The sequence below is a fragment of the Cherax quadricarinatus genome, unplaced genomic scaffold, assembly GCF_038502225.1.
Source record: "Cherax quadricarinatus isolate ZL_2023a unplaced genomic scaffold, ASM3850222v1 Contig378, whole genome shotgun sequence".
NCBI classification, from domain to species: domain Eukaryota; kingdom Metazoa; phylum Arthropoda; class Malacostraca; order Decapoda; family Parastacidae; genus Cherax; species Cherax quadricarinatus.
The window spans coordinates 37,800-62,821 of NW_027195404.1; the positions used below are offsets into that span (position 1 = coordinate 37,800).

Below are 25,022 nucleotides of genomic sequence, written 5' to 3' on the forward strand. Positions count from 1 at the left end.
TTAACAAAAAATATTTTTTTTAAAGATTAAATATAAATATACATACAGAAAACAATGACAAATAAATATAAAGCACTAATAAAATGGATAAATTAACATTTAACATCACACGTACCTTTATTGATTTGACTTGACTTGACTTGTTGGTGTATGACAGACACATAGGAGGCAAGTGGAAGGCAAGTTTTTTATGCTTCAATATGATGCTGATATCTCTACAGCTAATTCATTTGTCACAATTCCTCTAATATGACATTATAAACAATATTAATAACACAGAATCATGATATATACTCTAGAATGAATAAAATATGTCATAATGTATGAGAGGAGTAAATGGTGTAAGTGTTGTTGTTGGGTTTAACCCTTTCAGGGTCCGTGCCATAGATCTACGGCTTTATGTTGAGGGTCCAAACTGTAGATCTGCTCCATGAGCTCAGCTCACACTGATAAGCTGTGAGTGGTAAATTTGAGCCTAAATGTGATGCCAACGGTATGCGAGGGTCCACTTTATTTATGTACTGTATATAATGTATACATGGTAGTGAACTGTATTGTAAATTTTACATCGCATACAGTATCATATGTTACTGCTATCTTTATGTATTGTCGACACAGTGGAATGGGAGAATACCACTGGTAGTGTCATCCTGCCAGAATGTAGTATAACCTATACCCTAAGTAAAGAGAAACAACTCTGGAGCATGTGTAATACGTAGCTGGCTGGCTGGCTGGCTGGGTGGGTGGGTGGGTGGCCGGGTGGCTGGGTGGGTGGTTGGCTAACTGAATGTGGCTGTCTCTCTCTCTCTCTCTCTCACAGGTACACGTAAGTGAAGTTATCGTACATAGTGTAAATTACCTAGGATAACCCAAAAAAATCCAGACAAAGTGCTATACAGTGGATCTGTGCTCCAGTGCCTTAAATTAATAATAATATTAATATTTATTTATTTATTTATTTGAACATGATACAGTGAAGTACAAAGGAATACAGTTATTACAGTGCAACATGCCAAAGCCCCTTGTATGCAGAGCATTATGGGCAGGCTTAAAATTAACTTAAGATTAACTAAGCAATGATATATTCAGTGGTAAAAACATTATTGTAAACAGATAACAATTTAGCACAAATGAGTATTACAAAGATGGGTCATATGGTCATTTACTGTGTTGCTGTGCATTCAGTAGAATGGAGTATTCTGTTAGGTAATGTAATTAAAAAATAATGTTTGATTGGGTCACAGGTTAGACATTTATGAGATACAATAATGAGAAACATTTATGAGATACAATTTATGAGATACAATTAATTATTCAGTATTTATTTATTTGTGGGTGAATATGTGATTTTTGAGAAGAGACTTGAATTTATAAACAGTGTTTCTTTTATATTCACAGGTAATGAATTCCAGATTTTAGGGCCTTTTATGTGCATTGAGTTTTTGCATAGTGTGAGATGGACACGAGGAACATCATATTATTACTATTATTATTACAATATTACATATGTACTAATATTAATAATATTATTATTATTAAACTATAATATAATAATCATGTCCACTCATTACTTACCTTAAAATATCTGTAGTCTTAATGTAGAGTGAGAGGTGAGTAAACAAGATTAACCCTTTTGATACAGTTGACCATGACTTGCTCCACGTAAAATTGTCACACTATGGTATAAGAGGGCACTCCCTCAACTACCTCAAGTCTTACCTCAGCAACAGAAGCCAATATGTGTACGCAAATGGGGCAAACTCTTCTGCACAACCAATTACAGTTGGTGTCCCACAGGGAAGTGTCCTTGGCCCTCTTCTCTTTCTCCTATACATAAATGACCTTCCAAATGCTTCGCAATTACTCAAACCCACACTATTTGCAGATGACACTACATACGTCTTCTCTCACCCGAGCCCAGTCACGCTAGCCAATACTGTAAATACTGAATTACAGAAAATATCTACCTGGATGAGGACTAACAAACTTACACTAAACATTGACAAAACCTACTTCATTCAGTTTGGTAACAGAGCTACAGATGTCCCTCTTAACATAATGATAAATGGATCACCTATCACAAAACTAACAGAGGGAAAATTCTTAGGAATCCACCTTGATAATAGACTCAAATTTCATACACATATACATCAAATTTCTAAGAAAATTTCCAAGACTGTAGGCATACTATCGAAGATACGGTACTATGTTCCACAGTCAGCCCTCCTGGCCCTATATCACTCTCTTATTTACCCCTATCTCACCTATGGAATTTGTGCATGGGGCTCAACAACAATTAACCATCTCAGACCACTAATTACCCAACAAAAGGCTGCAGTTAGAATGATAACAAATTCTCACTACAGGCAGCACACTCCACCAATATTCAATACACTAAACCTACTCACCATACAAAACATCCATACTTATTACTGCACCTATTACATACATAGAACACTTAACTCTGATATTAACCCTCCCCTCAAACATCTCCTTGCCAACCTCAACAGAACACATGACCATAACACAAGGCACAGATCACTCTTTGATGTTCCTCGTGTCCATCTCACACTATGCAAAAACTCAATGCACATAAAAGGCCCTAAAATCTGGAATTCATTACCTGTAAATATAAAAGAAACACAACCTGTTTATAAATTCAAGTCTCTTCTCAAAGATTACTTACTCACCCAAAACCAAATAAATACTGAATAACTGAACATTATAAATTGTATATCTTAAATGTTTCTCACAATTATATCACATAAATGTTAAACCTAAAACCCAATCTAACTTTATTATTTTTTAAATACACTACCTAACAGAATCACTACCTAACTGAATGCAACCATATGACCTGTCTTTGTAATACTCACTTGTGCTTTATAGTTATCTGTTTACATTAATGTTTTATCACTGATTTCATCATTGCTTAGTAGCAGCGCTGTATAGTCCTTGTGGCTTAGCGCTTCTTTTTGATTATAATAATAATAATAATCATTGCTTAGTTAATCTTAAGTTAATTTTAAGCCAGCCCGTAATGCTATGCATAGTATAAGTGGCTTTGGCATACTGCTCTTATCTGTATTTTTTTGTACCTCTGTATGTGTGCACAAATTGGAAATAAATAAATAAATAAATAAAAAAGAGTGTAGAAGGTTGGTGAGTTATGTAAACAAACGTTGTTGTTGTTGTTGTTGTTGTTGTTGTTACCAGCCCGGACACGGATGGTTTCTGTTCACTCTGTCAAGCCGACCAGAAAAAATCTCATATTTGTTAATTTATATGTTTATATGTTATGTAGCATGTTTATTATATAATTTTGAAAAAGAAATCATAGATGGATTAAGCAAAATGTCTATATCAATGTTTTATACACATTTAATGCACCTCAGTGATTATTATTGTGTTATCATTATTAATATGGCATCATCAAGACCAATTGCACTCTTAATGATTGGCTCTGAGACAGACAAGCAGACAGAAAGACAGACACAAGTAGACAGAAAGACAGACACAGGTAGACAGAGACACACACACAGGTAGACAGAAAGACAGACATACAGGTAGACAGAAAGACACACACAGGTAGACAGAAAGACATACACAGGTAGACATAAAGACAGACACACAAGTAAACAGACACACAGGTAGACAGAAAGACACACACAGGTAGACAAAGACAGACACAGGTAGACAGACAGATAAACAGACACATAGAGATACACAGATATACAGGCAGGCAGATACAAACAGGTTTATGTGCAACAGTGAAAACAAATAGAGAGTTTGAGAGTAAGAGCCTTTCTTGCCACAATCTCCGGTGCAAGATTCAGACTTCATCTTAAGGGCCATGGTGAAATTTACTGTCCAGTTAGTACAGTTAATACAGTATGATGCTGCTGATAGGGCAGGGTTACTCAAACTGATGCTGCCTGCATGACGCATTGCCCCCGCGAGTATTGTCAAATATTGTACAGTGGTGTGCATCAGCCGGCCCAGCCCAGCTGCCAGATGCACGGCCGTAAGTCGAGTGGACGTATGTCGAGCAGGTCATAAGTCGGATGGTAGGTGTTCGTCATATTAAATAACAAAGTAAAAAAAATTGCAACCTATATATAACATGTTTAATGTTTATACTTTAACAGTTTATTCATCTAGACATTTCAGTATGGAAATATGTTTCCTATAATAGTTACACTGTTAAGTTCACCTTAACCATCAACAGTGCCTTGTATATGAGTACATATTTACACATCAATTATCTTCACTGTAAGGTGATGCACGCAAGAGGTAGCTTCACAGGTAACCTGAACTATAAAGGGTTTGCTGGTTTTTCTCTCCCTTCATGTTCATGCATTTTTTGTTTTTTGCAGGTATGAAATATATCTAAATTTAATTTCTGAAAATGAGAAAAAAAAAGTGGTCACGAGCTTCAAGAAGAAGAGCAATGTGAAGACCAGGAAATATGCAGAATATCTGGTAACGAAGAAAACAGTACATGCTGACATTGATTTAATGAAGCCCAAGGTACCTGGTAATGCTTTTACCATCTTCATTAAGAGCTTAGACCAAGGAGAACTTAAATTAAAGGTACACTATTACATTTTGTTGTATATGCAATTTTTGTTTCACGGTGGATGATATTTTTTCGTTGGTTAGAGTTTATGGGATGATAGATACACTCCCACACCTTGGCTGATACCTGATTGCATCTCTGTCATGCTCACTCTTACAGGTTCAGAGCTTCTCCTCATCATTTGATAGTTAAATGTTATCATGAGAATTATTATGATAAATATTTCTAAGGTCTCAGGGATCTCTCTCCCCTTCTTCTGTTTTATAGTCTTCATTTTCAAAGTCCCATTTCCTTTAAGACAAAAACCACTATAACTTTTATCAGTCGTAAGACAATGGCAGTTATACACTGTGTATGCTGTATATGGGGTCATCAATGTCTTCTTGTTGAGGTCCTGAAAGCTACCATTAACCCTTTGACTGTCGTGGCCGTATATATACGTTTGCGAGGTACCGTGTTTGACGTATATATACTCATAAATTCTAGCGGCTTCAAATCAGGCAGGAGAAAGCTAGTAGGCCCACATGTGAGAGAATGGGTCTGTGTGGTCAGTGTGCACCACATAAAAAAAAATCCTGGAGCACGCAGTGCATAATGAGAAAAAAAAAACTCCGACCGTTTTTTTTAATTAAAATGCCGACTTTGTGGTCTATTTTCGTATAGTATTTGTGGTTGTATTCTCGTTTTCTTGGTCTCATTTGATAGAATGGAAACTATATTATAGAAATGGAGGTGATTTTGATTAATTTTACTATAAAAAGAACCTGGAAATGGAGCACAAAGTACAGGAAATGTTTGATTTTTGCAGATGTTCAAAAGTGAACAAATGATGTCATTGTCCAATAAATGTCCAAATAGCCATTCTAATACGCAGTCATGAATGGGTTGATGTAATTTTTACAATTATTACAGTATTGCAGTAGTCTGCATAACAGTAAATCTTCTATTTTTTGTTTGAATAAAATTTCAAAATAAAAAGCAAGAGTAATATCACAGGGACCTGGAGACATGACTGATGAACAAAGAAAATGTTATTTTAGAGCCAGGAATGTCTGCATTGTTCATTCTGGACCTTATTTTGAAATTGTCGTATTTTTTAATTTTCGTGAAATTGGCCAAATTGCAAATTTCTGACCATGTTATTGGGTAGTTGAAATCGGTAAATGGGCAGTTTCTTGTACTCAATCGATAGAAAAAATAGAGTTCTGAAGAAATAGTTATGAGTTTGGTTGACTGGAATAACGGAATTAGCCGAAAATAGGGCTCAAAGTGGGCGAAATTGCCGATTTTTAAATATCGCCGAAGTCGCTAACTTCGCGAGAGCGTAATTCCGTCAGTTCTCCATCAAATTTCGTTTTTTTGGTGTCTTTACAATCGGGAAAAGATTCTCTATCATTTCATAAGAAAAAATAATTTTTTTTTTTTTCGAATATTTTGCGACACCAGAAGCAACTTCAGGATTTGGCCCTTCGACAGTCAAAGGGTTAAATCTGCCAGCCTTGCATGTGCTGCAGCTGTTCTTCAGTTGATGTGCATGTCAGGAGAAGTGAAGCAAGGGAGACAGGTTACCACACTTGTACTTGATAATCGAGACATTTGTGCATCATTTGGGAGTCTTTATTCTGGAAACATTTCTCCAGCTAATGGCTTCTTCAGTCCAATACAGAGAAGATTGATGGAAGATGAGGAGGAGTTTGCAGTAATCAGCCTGGAGTCAATGTAGTCAGTCCATCAAGACTGATGAACTGAACACACTGACTCGGGTGAGGGTTGACTTAATTCAATGCAATCTCTAATGGACCAGTGGGGAGGGAATGTCATTTTAAAAGAAAATTCATTATTTTGATGTGCCTGCTGAGACATTCCATGTAAAATGGTCTGATTTTAGAAAATTGCCCCACCTCACCGTCATGGATTTTGATGAAACTTGGTGTGCTGAATCTTACATGTCTGAAACTAACTTTGGTAAAGTTTTAGATTTATCAGTGAAATGGTTGCTGTGATAGAACCCTTTGTTTGACACCATGCCATGGCCATGTACCTTAACCCTATGAAATTTCGGCAATTTTGAATCAAAGTAATTTCTCACTCTTTCTACCAAAATGAAACGTTATTGTCATACACAGCTTCTTATGCTTCATCCAATAAAACTAATATGAATTTACATTTTTTTTTTTAAATTGGCATGCTGATTTATTTATTTACTTATTTATTTATTTAATGTCTTTGCAAACAGTACATTGAGATTGTGTATATACAATAGTGGGATGCAATGCAAAGAGAACCTCTATTATGCCTTGGCATTATGGGCCAACTTAACATTATTGGCTTACATTCTACTTAATACTAAGAAATAGTATATCATAGTTGTACAGTAGGAAAGTAATTATTTCATAGTTGTACAGTAGAATATTAATTATAAATGAATCAAAATTTGTATAATACAAAGATATACATATTTATATTCTAAAATGCTTTTGTGAAAAACAATGATTCAGTAATATTCCTGCCAACAATGGATAAAAGGTTCAATGTGATTGTTTCAGTTATGATGTGGGAGTACATAGGTGAGTAAATGTATACTGAGTATTTAGCATTTAGTCTAGGGTGATTAAGTGGCTTTTGAGAAGTGTCTTAAATTGATTTTCAGACTGGGTTACTTTAATATCTTCTGGTAATGAATTCCATATTTTGGGGCCCTTTATGTGCATAGAGTTTTTACACAGTGTGATATGGACACGAGGTATATCAAAAAGAGATCTGTGTCTTGTGTTGTGGTCATGTGTCCTGTTTAGGTTGGTGAGGAGAAGTTTGAGTGGAGGGTTTATATTTGCGTGTATTGTTCTGTGTATGTAGTAGGCACATTAATAAGTATGGATGCTGTTAATGGTAAGTAGATTCAGACTTTTGAAAATTGGTGGAGTATGCTGGCAGGAGTGGGAATTGTTATCATTCTTACTGCTGCCTTTTGCTGGGTTATTAGGGGTTTTAGGTGATTGGATGTTGTTGATCCCCATGCACAAATTCCATATGTAAGATAAGGGTATATGAGTGAATGGTACAGTGCCAGGAGAGCTGATTGTGGAACGTAGTACCTTATCTTTGATAGTATGATAGTCTGATAGTTTGATAGTCTTGGAGATTTTCTTGGTGATTTGTTGTATGTGTGTCTGGAACTTAAGGCTACTGTTAAGGTGGATACCTAGGAATTTTCCCTCTGAGTCTTGTGACTGATGATCCATTTAGCGTAATGTTAATTGGATCATTTGCAACTTTCTTTCCAAACTGAATGAAATAGGTTTTATCAGTGTTCAAGGTAAGTTTGTTAGTCATCATCCAGGCAGATATTTTCTGTAATTCAGCATTGACTGTGTTTGCTAGTATGACTGTATTTGGGTGGGAAAATACACATGTAGTGTCATCTGCAAATAATATGGGTTTGAGTAGCTGTGATGGATTTGGTAGATCATTGATGTAGATGAGAAAGAGGAGTGGTCCAAGGACGCTTCCTTGTGGGACTCCTACTGTGATTGGTTGGGCGGAGGAGTTTGCATCATTTGCATACACATATTGAGTTCTGTACACAAATAACCCGCACATAAAAGAGAGAAGCTTACGCCGACGTTTCGGTCTGACTTGGACCATTGACAAAGTGACTGTGTCACTGGTCCAAGTCGGACCGAAACGTCGTCGTAAGCTTCTCTCTTTCATGTGCGGGTTATTTGTGTATCGTTCCAGTCACGGTATTGTGCCTTTTTTTGTTATTTACATATATTGAGTTCTGTTACTAAGGTATGACTTTAGGTAGTTGAGGGAGTGGCCTCTGATACCATAGTGCATTAATTTGGAGTACAGTAGTTCGTGGTCGACTGTATCGAAAGCTTTTCGTAAATCAACGAAAATGCCCAGCGGGACTTCTTTCTTTTCAAGTGCGGTATATATTAGTTTTAGCATGTGTATGATAGCGTCATTTGTGCTTTTATTATTTCTGAATCCAAACTGACAAGGGTTTAATATGTTGTGTGAAACGAGGTAGGAATAGATCCATCTATGAATTAATTTTTCAAAGATTTTAGAGAACAGTGGTAAGTTAGATATTTGTCTATAGTTATTCAAGTCAGCTTGGTCACCTCCTTTATGGATCGGAGTGACCCTCGCTATTTTGAGGATTGTTGGGAAGGTAGATGATTCAATGGATTTGTTAAAGAGCGTTGCAATAATTGGTGACAATACTGGAGAAGCGTTTTTGTACATAAAAGCAGGCAAGTTGTTTTCTGTCTCCTGCCTTGTTTTTAAGGGTGTTTATGATGAGCATAACTTCAGTGGGGTTGGTTGGAGCTAGGAATAGCGTACGTATTTGGGTAGGTTCCTATGAGGTAGTCTGATGGACGGGTGTTTGTGCTTGGTATTTTGTTTGCTAAATTTTTTCCTATGGTGGAGAAGAAAACATTAAGTCTGTTTATGTTTCGGTTGGAGTGAGTAGGGGTTCATCTGATTTTGTTAGTTTGATTGCTTTGTTTTTGGATAACTTTTTGGTTCCAAGAATTTCAGATAGAGTTTTCCAGGTTTTTTTCATATCACCTTTGATGTTATGTAATCTATTTTCATAATACAATTTTTTTGACCTTCTTATCAGGCTGGTAAGTGCTGACGAGTAATTTCTCGACTGTTCTCTAGTTATTTGACCCATTCTATACTGTTTTTCATATTTGTGCTTTGTGTTAATAGATTTGAGGATGCCAGGGATTATTCAGTCTCTTTGCTGTGATCTGTTTAGCTTTTCTGGGGCAATGTCTGTTGTAGAGGCATTGGGCTTTTTTTAGAAAATTATTTATACATTCATTCATATCTGTATATGTTTCAAGCCCATTTTGCCAATCAATGTTATTCATAGCTCAAAGTAGGGCAAAAATATCAATGGATCAAAGAAATGTCCAAGTTTACCTTTCTCTGGCTTGTGTAATAATAAAGATAGCCCTGTGACGTATCATTTATTATTTTGTGACAACCTTATTTACAAGTAGAGTAGAGCCCCACTTATATGGCAGGTTAGGTTCCAGGCTACCGCAGTAAAGCGGAAATCACCGTAAAGTGGAACACCCTTTTTTCCACTTATAAATGCATAGAAATACTAGATAACAGGTTTACACTAACACATATTAAGTTAGCATTAGAACTTGGCATTAAAAAACAATAAAAAAGTAAAATACACATATAGTACACTCATTACTTACCTTAAAATATTTGTAGTCTTAATCTAGGGTGAGATGAGTAGTATTTATTGTAAGAAATCAGGTGTTGCATGTATAGTAGCCAGCCAGACTACCATACCAGGCCACCCTACTCATGACATTTAAGCATCCCAGAGCAATAAAATGCATATACAGTTCACTCATTATTTGCCTTAAAATATTTGTAGTCTTAATGTGGGGTCAGAGGTGAGTAAATGAGATAAAATGAATAAATGAGAGAGAGAGAGAGAGAGAATGAGTATATGAAAGAGGACAGGTACGGAGTTATGTAAACAAACCAGGCGAACACAAGTTTTGTAAACAAACCAGGCAAACACGTCTGGTTTGTGTACAAGTTACATTGTGTACAAGTTGTCTCTACATTGATACCGTAGAATAAATAAAGAGGAACACTCCCATTCTCATGTACAGTAGACCATCATTTTGCACGAGTTTATTTGGCATGATTTGGGTATTGCATGATTGAAGAATTGTGGCTCAATTTTATGTAACACGTCGTATAATTAATTTAACACAGTTCAGTTTGTGGGAAAGAAAAAAAAAATTTCTTTTGCTCAAGCGGCTGCCTTGTTGTGGAGCAGCCAGGGAGCCCTCCCGCCTTTCCCTGCCACTACCTGATGCCACCCAACCATTCCAGCATTCATAATTCATACGTGTCCAGTCTTTCTCTGCTACAAGGCAGCTGTGTTTGTGAATTGTGTTATGATATTTTAGTTACTATATCTTGTATCTGCCAAGCAATCATGACACCCAGTAGCAATACCAGTGGTGCTGAAAGTGGCACGAAGAGGTGTAAGTACTCAAGTTTTAGAATTAACAAAGAAACAAAGATATTAGACAAGAGATAACCTGTAGCCATAATGAAGTTGTTACTTTGTACACAGAAAAAGAGGTAAACATGAGTTTGTGTGACTGATTGGCTGAATGACTGACTTACTGAATGATTGACATGCTGAATGGCTGACTGACTGAACTGACTGACTTACTGAGTAACTTGACTAACTTACTGAGTGATTTGACTGACTTACTGAGTGACTTGATTGAGTTACTGAGTGGCTTCATGGACTTACTGAATGACTTATGAGTGACTTGACTGACCTATTGAATGACATGACTGACTTACTGAGTGACTTGACTGACTGAATGACTTACTGGGTGACTTGACTGACTTACTGAATGATTTGACTGACTTACTGAATGACTTGATGGACTTACTGAGTGACTTGACTGACTGAATGACTTAAAGTTAGACACTCCAGTACAACCATCAACTTCAGTACCAGAACCTCTACCATCCACCTCAGCCCAGTAGGGCAACACCATAACTCTCCCCTCTCTTCACAATCATCCACAAATACTATTATTTTTGTTACATTTATAATCTTAATCAGCAAAAGCAACATAATACATCACAACAATGAACTACAACTACATATTGACTTTTATTTTTGTAAGATATGGAGGCCTAAAAAAAGTTGTTTGGCATTTTGGGGGCTCTCAGGAACGTAACCCTATTTTCCCATAAGTTCTTCAGTTCATCTAACACGATTTTTACCTACACGGCATTTTCAGGAACGTAACTACTGTGCTAAATGACGTTCCACTGTAACACCATTTTTAGAAGAAATGATGCTCTGAGTGAAGGCATACGAAACTAATAATTTTCTACAGTTACCCCCAGTAAGACATTTTCTCTTATGTCGGACTAGAGAAAACATTATTCTTACCATTACTCATACAAGTCGTCTGGCTATGACATCTCATATTTATGTTTATTTATTCTACTGTGGCATGTATTTATCATTTTATATGTTACATATCATGTTTATTATATAATTTTGAAAAAATATCATAGATGGATTAATGAAAATGTGTATATTAACGTAATACGTATACAACATTTAATGAGACTGGGTGATTATTATTGAGTATTATCATTATCATTACTAATATGGTGTCACTCATACAAGTCATCTGGCTACCACATCTCATTTTTTTTTTTTTTCAACAAGTCGGCCGTCTCCCTCCGAGGCAGGGTGACCCAAAAAAAAAAAGAAAGAAAATCCCCAAAAAGAAAATACTTAAATCATCATTCAACACTTTCACCACACTCACACATTATCACTGTTTTTGCAGAGGTGCTCAGAATGCAACAGTTTAGAAGCATACACATATAAAGATACACAACATTTCCCTCCAAACATCTCATATTTATGTTTATTTATTCTACTGTGGGGTGTATTTATCATCTTTATATGCTATGTATCATGTTTATTATATAATTTTGAAAAAAATATCATAGATGTATTAATGAAAATGTGTATATTAACATAATATACGACATTTAATGAGACTTAGTGATTATTATTATCATTACTAATATGGCATCTCAAGATATAAGACACTCTTAGTGATTTTAGTGTGTACCTGCATGCCAGCACAGTGTGTAAGTTTATTTAGGTACAGGTATACATAAGTATAATAGATGGAGTATATATAATATATAATGAGAGGTTTTTACAAAGTAGAAGTGATGCAAGGAGGGAAGAGAATATGGAGAAAAAGAGAGAAGTTAAGAGAGTGGTGAAGCAATGTAAAATGAGAGAGTGGGTGAGATGTTATCAACAAATTTTGTTGAAAATAAGAAAAAGTTTTGGAGTGAGATTAATACATTGAGGAAGCCTGGGGAACAAGTAGATTTGACAGTTAAAAATAGGAGAGGAGAGTTATTAAATGAAGAGTTAGAGGTATCGGGAAAATGGAGGGAATATTTTCAGGAATTGTTAAATGTTGATGAAGATAGGGAAGCTGTGATTTTGTGTATAGGGCAAGAAGGAATAACATCTTGTAGGAGTGAGGATGAGCCAGTTGTGAGTGTGGGGGAAGTTCTTGAGGCAGTGGGTTGAATGAAAGGGGGTAAGGCAGATGGGATTGAATGGATAAAGATAGAAATGTTAAAAACAGGAGGGGATATAGTTTTGGAGTGGTTGGTGCTATTATTTAATAAATGTATGGAAGAGGGTAAGGTACCTAGGGATTGGCAGAGACCATGCATAGTATGGTCTCTGAATTAAGAGTAAGACAGAGAATAGGATAGCAGATGAACAAGGAGGCTTTTAGGAAAGGTAGGGGGTGTGTAGACCAAGTGTTTACAGTGAAACATATAGGTGAACAGTATTTAGATAAGGGTAAAGAGGTTTTTGTGGCATTTATCGATTTAGAAAAGGCTTATGACAGGGTGGATAGGGGGGCAATGTCACAGATGTTGCAGGTGTATGGTGTAGGAGGTAGGTTACTGAATGCAGTTAAGAGTTTTTACTAGGATAGTGAGGCTCATGTTACAGTATGTAGAAGAGAGGGAGATTATTTCCCAGTAAAAGTAGGCCTTAGACAAGGATGTGTGCTGTCACCGTGGTTGCTCAATATATTTATAGATGGGGTTGTAAGAGAAGTGAATGCTAGGGTCTTGGCAAGAGGTGTGGAGTTAAAATATAAAGAATCAAACACAAAGTGGGAGTTGTCACAGTTGCTCTATGCTGACGATATGGTGCTTTTGGGAAATTCTGAAGAGAAGTTACAGAGGCTGGTGGATGAATTTGGTAGGGTATGTAAGAGAAGAAAATTAAAAGTGAATATAGGAAGGAGTAAGGTTATGAGGATAACATAAAGATTAGGTGACGAAAGACTGGATATCAGATTGGAGGGAGAGAGTATGGAGGAGGTGAATGTATTCAGATATTTAGGAGTGGACGTGTCAGCAAATGGGTCTATGAAGGATGAGGTGAATCACAGAATTGATTAGGGGAAAAGGATGAGCGGTGCACTTAGGAGTCTGTGGAGACTAAGAACTTTGTCCTTGGAAGCAAAAAGGGGAATGTATGAGAGTACAGTTGTACCAACAGTCTTGTATGGGTGTGAAGCATGGGCGATGAATGTTGCAACGAGGAGAAAGCTGGAGGCAGTGGAGATGTCATGTCTGAGGGCAATGTGTGGTGTGAATATAATGCAGAGAATTCGTAGTTTGGAAATTAGCAGAAGGTGTGGGATTACCAAAATTATTATCCAGAGGGCTGAGGAGGGGTTATTGAGGTGGAAGGCTGAGGGTCGTCTGGGTTTTCCTCACTATTACCGATATTATGGTCATTAGTTTCGGTCAAAACCTCACTAAAACCACGAAACTCATCTTCACTGGCACTTCCATCAGTATTAGAACTGTCACTGGGGAACAAAAGTGTCCCAATTCGCCGAGGAGTGAGGACCTTCTTACCGCGAGGCATGGTGGACATTGTTTACTAAGAGGGCATTCCCACAATGCACCACTGGGTCCCAGATTTTCTTTCTACCACGCACACCGACCACGCAGACCCATTCTCTCACACCTAGGCCTACCAGCCTTTTCGTGCGAGATTTGTGGCCGCTAGAATTTATGCGTACTAGTACGTCAAAAACCCCTACGCGTAAGACGTACTAGTACGACCAAAACCCTCAAAGGGTTAAGGAATGGGAGGTACAGAGCTCTATGGACAGATTTGTTGTGCGACAAAGGTCCAGTGACTCAAGCTGGTCCTAGTGGCATTAAAAGAAGAAGGGAAGTAACCCCAGAAAAGGACTTGGTACCTCAAGTCCTAATGGAGGGGGATTCCCCTTCTAAACATTAAAAACTTCGACACTCTTCCCTCCTCCCATCCCATCAATCATCACCAGATCTTCATTAAAGGTAAGTGTCAATTATTCTATTGTGTTTATTCTATTTTTATTACTGTTATTGTAATTATTATATTGCATTAAACTTAATATTTTGTGTGGTAAAAGTTTTTTTTTTCATACTTTTGGGTGTCTTGCACGGATTAATTTGATTTCCATTATTTCTTACGGGGAAAATTGATTCGCTTTCCGATAATTTTGGTTTACGATGAGCTCTCAGGAACGGATTAATATCATGAACCGGGGCTCCAATGTATATATATATATATATATATATATAAATATATATATATATATATAAATATATATATATATATATATACATGTATATATATATATATAATATATATATACAGTGGACCCCCGCATAACGATCACCTCCGAATGCGACCAATTATGTAAGTGCATTTATGTAAGTGCGTTTGTACGTGTATGTTTGGGGGTCTGAAATGGACTAATCTACTTCACAATATTCCTTATGGGAACAAATTCGGTCAGTACTGGCACCTGAACATACTTCTGGAGTGAAAAAATATCGTTAACCGGGGGTCCACTGTATATGCAATAAGATCACAGTAAACAGGTGATTTCAAAATATGCAAAACAACCACTCTGAAAGAATAGAGAAATTCCAAGCGCTTTCATGACTACTCACATTATCAAGGAACTGTGATAATGTGAGTAGTCACGAAAGCGCTTGGAATTTCTCTATTCTTTCAGAGTGGTTGTTTTGCATATATATATATATATATATATATATATACATACATATATATATATATATATATATATATATATACATACATATATATATATATATATATATATATAGATATTTTTTTTTATTATCACACCGGCCGATTCCCACCAAGGCAGGGTGGCCCGAAAAAGAAAAACTTTCACCATCATTCACTCCATCACTGTCTTGCCAGAAGGGTGCTTTACACTACAGTTTTTAAACTGCAACATTAACACCCCTCCTTCAGAGTGCAGGCACTGTACTTCCCATCTCCAGGACTCAAGTCCGGCCTGCCGGTTTCCCTGAATCCCTTCATAAATGTTACTTTGCTCACACTCCAACAGCACGTCAAGTATTAAAAACCATTTGTCTCCATTCACTCCTATCAAACACGCTCACGCATGCCTGCTGGAAGTCCAAGCCCCTCGCACACAAAACCTCCTTTACCCCCTCCCTCCAACCCTTCCAAGGCCGACCCCTACCCCGCCTTCCTTCCACTACAGACTGATACACTCTTGAAGTCATTCTGTTTCGCTCCATTCTCTCTACATGTCCGAACCACCTCAACAACCCTTCCTCAGCCCTCTGGACAACAGTTTTGGTAATCCCGCACCTCCTCCTAACTTCCAAACTACGAATTCTCTGCATTATATTCACACCACACATTGCCCTCAGACATGACATCTCCACTGCCTCCAGCCTTCTCCTTGCTGCAACATTCATCACCCACGCTTCACACCCATATAAGAGCGTTGGTAAAACTATACTCTCATACATTCCCCTCTTTGCCTCCAAGGACAAAGTTCTTTGTCTCCACAGACTCCTAAGTGCACCACTCACTCTTTTTCCCTCATCAATTCTATGATTCACCTCATCTTTCATAGACCCATCCGCTGACACGTCCACTCCCAAATATCTGAATACGTTCACCTCCTCCATACTCTCTCCCTCCAATCTTATATTCAATCTTTCATCACCTAATCTTTTTGTTATCCTCATAACCTTACTCTTTCCTGTATTCACCTTTAATTTTCTTCTTTTGCACACCCTACCAAATTCATCCACCAATCTCTGCAACTTCTCTTCAGAATCTCCCAAGAGCACAGTGTCATCAGCAAAGAGCAGCTGTGACAACTCCCACTTTGTGTGTGATTCTTTATCTTTTAACTCCACGCCTCTTGCCAAGACCCTCGCATTTACTTCTCTTACAACCCCATCTATAAATATATTAAACAACCACGGTGACATCACACATCCTTGTCTAAGGCCTACTTTTACTGGGAAAAAATTTCCCTCTTTCCTACATACTCTAACTTGAGCCTCACTATCCTCGTAAAAACTCTTCACTGCTTTCAGTAACCTACCTCCTACACCATACACTTGCAACATCTGCCACATTGCCCCCCTATCCACCCTGTCATACGCCTTTTCCAAATCCATAAATGCCACAAAGACCTCTTTAGCCTTATCTAAATACTGTTCACTTATATGTTTCACTGTAAACACCTGGTCCACACACCCCCTACCTTTCCTAAAGCCTCCTTGTTCATCTGCTATCCTATTCTCCGTCTTACTCTTAATTCTTTCAATTATAACTCTACCATACACTTTACCAGGTACACTCAACAGACTTATCCCCCTATAATTTTTGCACTCTCTTTTATCCCCTTTGCCTTTATACAAAGGAACTATGCATGCTCTCTGCCAATCCCTAGGTACCTTACCCTCTTCCATACATTTATTAAATAATTGCACCAACCACTCCAAAACTATATCCCCACCTGCTTTTAACATTTCTATCTTTATCCCATCAATCCCGGCTGCCTTACCCCCTTTCATTTTACCTACTGCCTCACGAACTTCCCCCACACTCACAACTGGCTCTTCCTCACTCCTACAAGATGTTATTCCTCCTTGCCCTATACACGAAATCACAGCTTCCCTATCTTCATCAACATTTAACAATTCCTCAAAATATTCCTTCCATCTTCCCAATACCTCTAACTCTCCATTTAATAACTCTCCTCTCCTATTTTTAACTGACAAATCCATTTGTTCTCTAGGCTTTCTTAACTTGTTAATCTCACTCCAAAACTTTTTCTTATTTTCAACAAAATTTGTTGATAACATCTCACCCACTCTCTCATTTGCTCTCTTTTTACATTGCTTCACCACTCTCTTAACTTCTCTCTTTTTCTCCATATACTCTTCCCTCCTTGCATCACTTCTACTTTGTAAAAACTTCTCATATGCTAACTTTTTCTCCCTTACTACTCTCTTTACATCATCATTCCACCAATCGCTCCTCTTCCCTCCTGCACCCACTTTCCTGTAACCACAAACTTCTGCTGAACACTCTAACACTACATTTTTAAACCTACCCCATACCTCTTCGACCCCATTGCCTATGCTCTCATTAGCCCATCTATCCTCCAATAGCTGTTTATATCTTACCCTAACTGCCTCCTCTTTTAGTTTATAAACCTTCACCTCTCTCTTCCCTGATGCTTCTATTCTCCTTGTATCCCATCTACCTTTTACTCTCAGTGTAGCTACAACTAGAAAGTGATCTGATATATCTGTGGCCCCTCTATAAACATGTACATCCTGAAGTCTACTCAACAGTCTTTTATCTACCAATACATAATCCAACAAACTACTGTCATTTCGCCCTACATCATATCGTGTATACTTATTTATCCTCTTTTTCTTAAAATATGTATTACCTATAACTAAACCCCTTTCTATACAAAGTTCAATCAAAGGGCTCCCATTATCATTTACACCTGGCACCCCAAACTTACCTACCACACCCTCTCTAAAAGTTTCTCCTACTTTAGCATTCAAGTCCCCTACCACAATTACTCTCTCACTTGGTTCAAAGGCTCCTATACATTCACTTAACATCTCCCAAAATCTCTCTCTCTCCTCTGCATTCCTCTCTTCTCCAGGTGCATACACGCTTATTATGACCCACTTCTCGCATCCAACCTTTACTTTAATCCACATAATTCTTGAATTTACACATTCATATTCTCTTTTCTCCTTCCATAACTGATCATTTAACATTACTGCTACCCCTTCCTTTGCTCTAACTCTCTCAGATACTCCAGATTTAATCCCATTTATTTCCCCCCACTGAAACTCTCCTACCCCCTTCAGTTTTGTTTCGCTTAGGGCCAGGACATCCAACTTCTTTTCATTCATAACATCAGCAATCATCTGTTTCTTGTCATCCGCACTACATCCACGCACATTTAAGCAACCCAGTTTTATAAAGTTTTTCTTCTTCTCTTTTTTAGTAATTGTATACAGGAGAAGGGGTTACTAGCCCATTGCTCCCGGCATTTTAGTCGCCTCATACGACACGCATGGCTTATGGAGGAAAGATTCTTTTCCACTTCCCCATGGACAATAGAAGAAATAAAAAAGAACAAGAGCTATTTAGAAAAAGGAGAAAAACCTAGATGTATGTATATACATGTATATATATGCATGTGCGTGTCTGTGAAGTGTGACCAAAGTGTAAGTAGGAGTAGCAAGATATCTCTGTTATCTTAGCGTGTTTATGAGACAGAAAAAGAAACCAGCAATCCTACCATCATGCAAAACAGTTACAGGTTTTTGTTTCACAGTCATCTGGCAGGACGGTAGTACTTCCCTGGGTGGTTGCTGTCTACCAACCTACTACCTATATATATATATATACATATATATATATATATATATATATATATATATGAGTATATATATACATATATATATATATATGAGTATATATATACATATATATATATATGAGTATATATATACATATATATATATACGTATATATATATATATATATATATATATATATATATATATATATATGCGTATATATATGCAAAACAACCACTCTGAAAGAATAGAGAAATTCCAAGCTCTTTCGTGACTACTCACATTATCAAGGAACTATGAAAGTGAAGCATCCAAGGAAGCTATATAAGGGGTCGGCCAGCACCTCACTATCAGATCCCACAACGGTTAAACACGTGACGCGCGGCGAGCCAACTTGGACAGGTCCTTTGCAAAACTCACCCCCAAGCTATTTATTTGTCCAGTGTATTATTAAATTCTACCCAAATTCTATTAATTATAAATGGATCTAATTTATATAAACCAAAGGAAATATTCATATTATTGTCAAAACTGCTTTTTATGAAACAAGATTCAATTATATTCCTGTCGACCATGGACTTGCTTGATACTACTTTCTCAACTTTTTGAAAATCAATTGGATGGTTAAAATCTCTTACATGAATAAATAGAGCATTGGAATCTTGTCCAGTTCTAATGCTATATTTATGTTGTTTTAATCTTAGTTCGAGATTTTTACCAGTTTGACCGTAATAAACTTTATCGCAAATTTTACAAGGAATCTTATAGACACATCCATCAGCATTTTGGGGGGAATTCTTAATCAAAAGTTTTTTTACTGTATCAAGATTTTTGAATACAACTTTAATATTAAAAGTCTTAAGAAGAGAAGGCATATCAACCAAGTTTTCATGGTAAGGGAGAACCAACATATTTTTAGTTGAATAAGGCTGGTTGCCCTTTTTTTGGATTATAAAAAGTGTTCCTAGCAACTTTAAAAGATTTATCAATTACATTTCTTGGGTATTTTAAATCATTACCTATTTCATAAATTTTGGATATTTCCTCATCTATGAACTCAGGACTATATATATATATATATATATATATATATATATATATATATATATACACACAGTGGTCCCTCGTGGTTCGTAATTAATCCGTTCCTGGAGCCGTTACTATAAACGAAATTTACGATTTACGAATCAATTTTCCCCATAAGAAGTAATGTAAATACAATTAATCCGTTCCTGACACCCAGAAGTATTAAAACAAAAAAATTTTTTACATGAAATATACATGTAGTACATAAACAATACAATGGGAAATGATGAATGAAACATTAACAGCATAACACTTACCTTTATTGGAGATTCTTCTTAGTGTATGGGAGACTGGAGGAGGAGAGAGAGTGGATTGTTTATAGTTTGGAAGGGGAATCCCCTTCCATCAACACCTCAGGTACCATTTGCTTTTCTGGGGTTGCTTCTCTTCTCTGTTTCTTAATCCCACTAGGACCACCTTGAGAGTCACTGGAGTCCTGTCTCACAAAATAACTGTGGAGAGAGCTCTATTTCTGGCATCTCTTTAACACTTCCCTGAAATGGTCCAAGACTTGTCACTGTACATGTTGCCAACCTGGCTTGCAACAACCTTGTTAAGGTGATGTTTCTCCATAAACCTTTCCATCTTACCCCACATAGTAAAAATCTCTTTAATTTCTGAAGAAGGCACCTTCTTCCATCTTTCTTCCTCCACCTCTGCAGCAAGATTCTGAGCTGCGATGTGTTGCTCTTCCTGCTGAAGCTCTTGCAGCTCCTCAGTGGTGAGCTCTTCATTGTGGTCTTCCACCAATTCTTCCACATCCTCCAAACTCACATCCAACCCCATGGAACTCCCCAGTGCCACAATTGATTTTACAACAGACATAGGCTCAATAGGGTCAGTCCCAAATCCTTCAAAATCCCTCTTGTCGACACAATCTGGCCACAATTTTCTCCAGGCAGAGTTCAAAGTCCTGGTAGTCACTCCCTCCCAAGCCATACCTATAAGGGTTATGCAGTGGAGGATGCTGAAGTGTTCTCTCCAAAATTCCCTTAGGGTCAAGTGAGTGTCTGTGGTAACAGTCAAGCACCTGTGAAACATTGCTTTTGTGTAGAGTTTTTTAAAGTTTGCAATAACCTGCTGGTCCATGGGTTGGAGGAGAGGAGTGGTATCCGGGGTTAAGAACTTTACTGTGATGAACCCAAACTCCTCGAAAATTAGGTCATCCAAGTTTGGAGGATGAGCAGGTGCATTGTCCATTACTAGCACGCACTTGAGATCCAATTTCTTTTCCAGGAGATACTCCCTCACACTAGGGCCAAACACTTCATTGAACCACTCGACGAAAATTTCCCTCGTGACTCATGCCTTACTATTAGATTTCCAAAACACACACAATTTACTCTTCATAACATTGTTTTTCCTGAACACTCTGGGATTTTCAGAATGTTACACTAGTAATGGCTTCACTTTGAAATTCCCACTAGCATTAGCGCAGAACATTAGCGTCAGCCTGTCTTTCATAGGCTTATGTCCTGGCATTGCCTTTTCCTCTTGTGTAATGAAGGTCCTCTTTGGCATTTTCTTCCAAAAGAGGCCTGTTTCGTCACAATTGAACACTTGTTCAGGTTTCAGTCCTTCACTGTTTATGTACTCCTGGAATTCATGCACATATTTTTCAGCCGCCTTGTGGTCCGAACTGGCAGCCTCACCACGCCTTACCACACTGTATGCCAGTACGGTTCTTAAATCTCTCAAACCAGCCTTTGCTGGCCTTAAATCCACTCACTTCACCACTATTTGCAGGCAATTTCTTTAGCAAATCTTCACGCAACTGCCTAGCCTTTTCACAAATAAACGAAGTCATAAGAGTATCTCCTGCTAATTGTTTCTCATTTATCCACACCAATAATAACTTCTCAACCTCTTCCAGTACTGGTGATCTCATTTTTGTCAGCATAGTTACTCCCTTTGCAACAACAGCATCCTTTATTTCATTTTTCTTGGCCACTATGGAACATAAGGTTGTGTAGGGTTTCTTATACATCCTGGACAGTTCAGCCACACTTGTACCACTTTCATATTGTTCAATGATGGTTTTCTTAAATTCAATCGTATTTCTCACCTTCTTTACCACAGGCTTGGCACTAGGAGCTTTCTTTGGAGCCATGGTAGCTTATTTAGTACTTGCAAGCACTAAAATAAATGGAATATTATGAAATATTTCGCTGGAACATGCAAGGGGACCTTCGCTCACTGGTAAACAATGCCAGACTGGCTGCCGCCCTGGCCCACGCCATGTGTACGCGTCCCGGATGAACTACGACTCGCGAGTTAACCTATGAAAAGCGAGTCCATGTTTATACGAAAATACCCCTATGATTGCTGAATTTTACGATTGCCGGGAACTACGAAAAGCGGGGGACCACTGTACAGTATATATACAGTGGACCCCCGCATAGCGAACGCCTTGCATAGCGAACAATCCGCATAGCGAACGCTTTGTTCGCTAAAATTTTGCCCCGCATAGTGGACAAAAACCCGCTCAGCGACCTTCGTCCGAGACGCGTCCAATGTGCGCCCTCAGCCAGCCTCACATGTGCCGCCCGTCCCATTGTTTACCAGCCAGCCTCCGCGGTAACATTCAAGCATACACTCGGAATATTTCGTATTATTACAGTGTTTTCGGTGCTGTTTGTGGAAAATAAGTGACCATGGGCCCCAAGAAAGCTTCTAGTGCCAACCCTACACCTCAAAGGGTAAGAATACCCATTGAAATGAAGAAAGAGATCATTGATAAGTATGAAAGTGGAGTACGTATCACCGACCTGGTCAGGTTGTACAAGAAACCAAAATCAACCATCGCTTCTATTGTGGGCAAGAAAACGGCAATCAAGGAAGCTGTTGTTGCCAAAGGTTTAACTGTGTTTTCGAAACAAAGATCGCAAGTGATGGAAGATGTTGAGAGACTCTTATTGGTGTGGATAAATGAAAAACAGCTAGCAGGAGATAGCGTCTCTCAAGCGATCATATGTGAAAAGGCTAGGAAGTTGCATGACGATTTAATTAAAAAAATGCCTGCAACTAGTGATGATGTGAGTGAATTTAAGGCCAGCAAAGGTTGGTTTGAGAGATTTAAGAAGCGTAGTGGCATCCATAGTGTGATACGGCATGGTGAGGCTGCCAGTTCGGACCACAAAGCGGCGGAAAAATATGTGCATGAATTCAAGGAGTACATAGAAACTGAAGGACTGGAACTTGAACAAGTGTTTAATTGTGATGAAACAGGCCTGTTCTGGAAGAAAATGCCAAGCAGGACCTACATTACTCAGGAGGAAAAGGCACTCCCAGGACATAAGCCTATGAAAGACAGGCTTACTTTGTTGATGTGTGCCAATGCTAGTGGTGATTGCAAAGTTAAGCCTTTATTAGTGTATCACTCTGAAACTCCCAGAGCGTTCAGGCAAAAGAATGTCCTCAAGGATAATTTGTGTGTGCTGTGGAGGGCAAACAGTAAGGCATGGGTCACTAGGGAATTTTTCTATAACTGGTTACACCATGCATTTGCCCCCAATGTGAAAGATTACCTAACTGAAAAGAAATTAGACCTTAAGTGCCTCCTGGTGTTAGACAATGCCCCTGGTCATCCTACAGACGTGGCAGAGCGACTTTATGGGGACATGAGCTTCATTAAGGTGAAGTTTTTGCCTCCTAATACCACTCCTCTCCTGCAGCCCATGGACCAGCAGGTCATTTCCAACTTCAAGAAACTGTACACAAAAGCTCTGTTTCAAAAGTGCTTTGAAGTGACCACAGACACTCGATTGACTCTAAAAGAGTTTTGGAAGGATCACTTTAATATCCTCAATTGTGTAAACCTTATAGGTAAGGCTTGGGAGGGAGTGACTAAGAGAACCTTGAACTCTGCTTGGAAGAAACTGTGGCCAGAATGTGTAGACAAAAGGGATTTTGAAGGGTTTGAGGCTAACCCTGAGAGGAGTAGTATACCAGTTGAGGAATCAATTGTGGAATTGGGGAAGTCCTTGGGGTTGGAGGTTAGTGGGGAGGATGTGGAAGAGTTGGTGGAGGAGGACAATGAAGAACTAACCACTGATGAGCTGATAGATCAACTTCAAGAGCAAGAGGCCAGACCTGGGAAAACTGGTTCAAAGGAGGGGAGAGAGAAATTGAAGGAATTGCCTACTTCAAAGATTAAGGAAATGTGTGCAAAATGGCTTGAAGTGCAAACCTTTTTTGATGAAAATCACCCTCACACAGCTATTGCAAGCCGTGCTGGTGACTGTTACAATGACACTGTTGTGAACCACTTTAGACAAATCATAAAGGAACGAGAGGTACAGGCCACTATGGACAGATATGTTGTGCGAAAGAAGTCCAGTGACTCTGAAGCTGGTCCTAGTGGCATTAAAAGAAGAAGGGAAGTAACCCCAGAAAAGGACTTGCTACCTCAAGTCCTAATGGAAGGGGATTCCCCTTCTAAACACTAACACTCTCTCTCCCCTCCTCCCATCCCATCAATCATCACCAGATCTTCAATAAAAGTAAGTGTCATGTAATTGTGCATGCCTTTTTCAGTTTGTGTGTACTAAAATTAACATTTTTTTGTGTTAAAAAAAAAATTTTTTCATACTTTTGGGTGTCTTGCACGGATTAATTTTATTTCCATTATTTCTTATGGGGAAAATTAATTCGCATAGCGAACATTTCGCATAACGACCAGCCCTCTTGCACGGATTAAGTTCGCTATGCGGGGGTCCACTGTATATATATATATATATAAGAAGAGCAGAGTATATGGAGAGTAAAAGAAAGGTAAGGAGAGTGGTGAGAGAGTGCAAAAGGAGAGCAGATGATAGAGTGGGAGAGGCACTGTCAAGAAATTTTAATGAAAATAAGAAAAAATTTTGGAGTGAGTTAAACAAGTTAAGAAAGCCTAGGGAAAATATGGATTTGTCAGTTAAAAACAGAGTAGGGGAGTTAGTAGATGGGGAGATGGAGGTATTGGGTAGATGGCGAGAATATTTTGAGGAACTTTTAAATG

At 38.1% G+C, this 25,022-nt stretch overlaps 1 protein-coding gene across 1 annotated transcript in view; it reads left to right on the forward strand.

Annotated features, from left to right (window-relative positions):
- The first annotated feature begins 4,375 nt into the window (after positions 1-4,375).
- The window catches only part of LOC138851344 (uncharacterized), an 86,948-nt gene continuing 66,301 nt past the window's right edge, over positions 4,376-25,022 (forward strand). Inside the window, exon 1 of the mRNA XM_070080383.1 lies at positions 4,376-4,593. Coding sequence (XP_069936484.1) covers positions 4,519-4,593 — 75 coding nt within the window. The 5' untranslated portion in view covers positions 4,376-4,518. The remainder of the gene's footprint in view (positions 4,594-25,022) is intronic.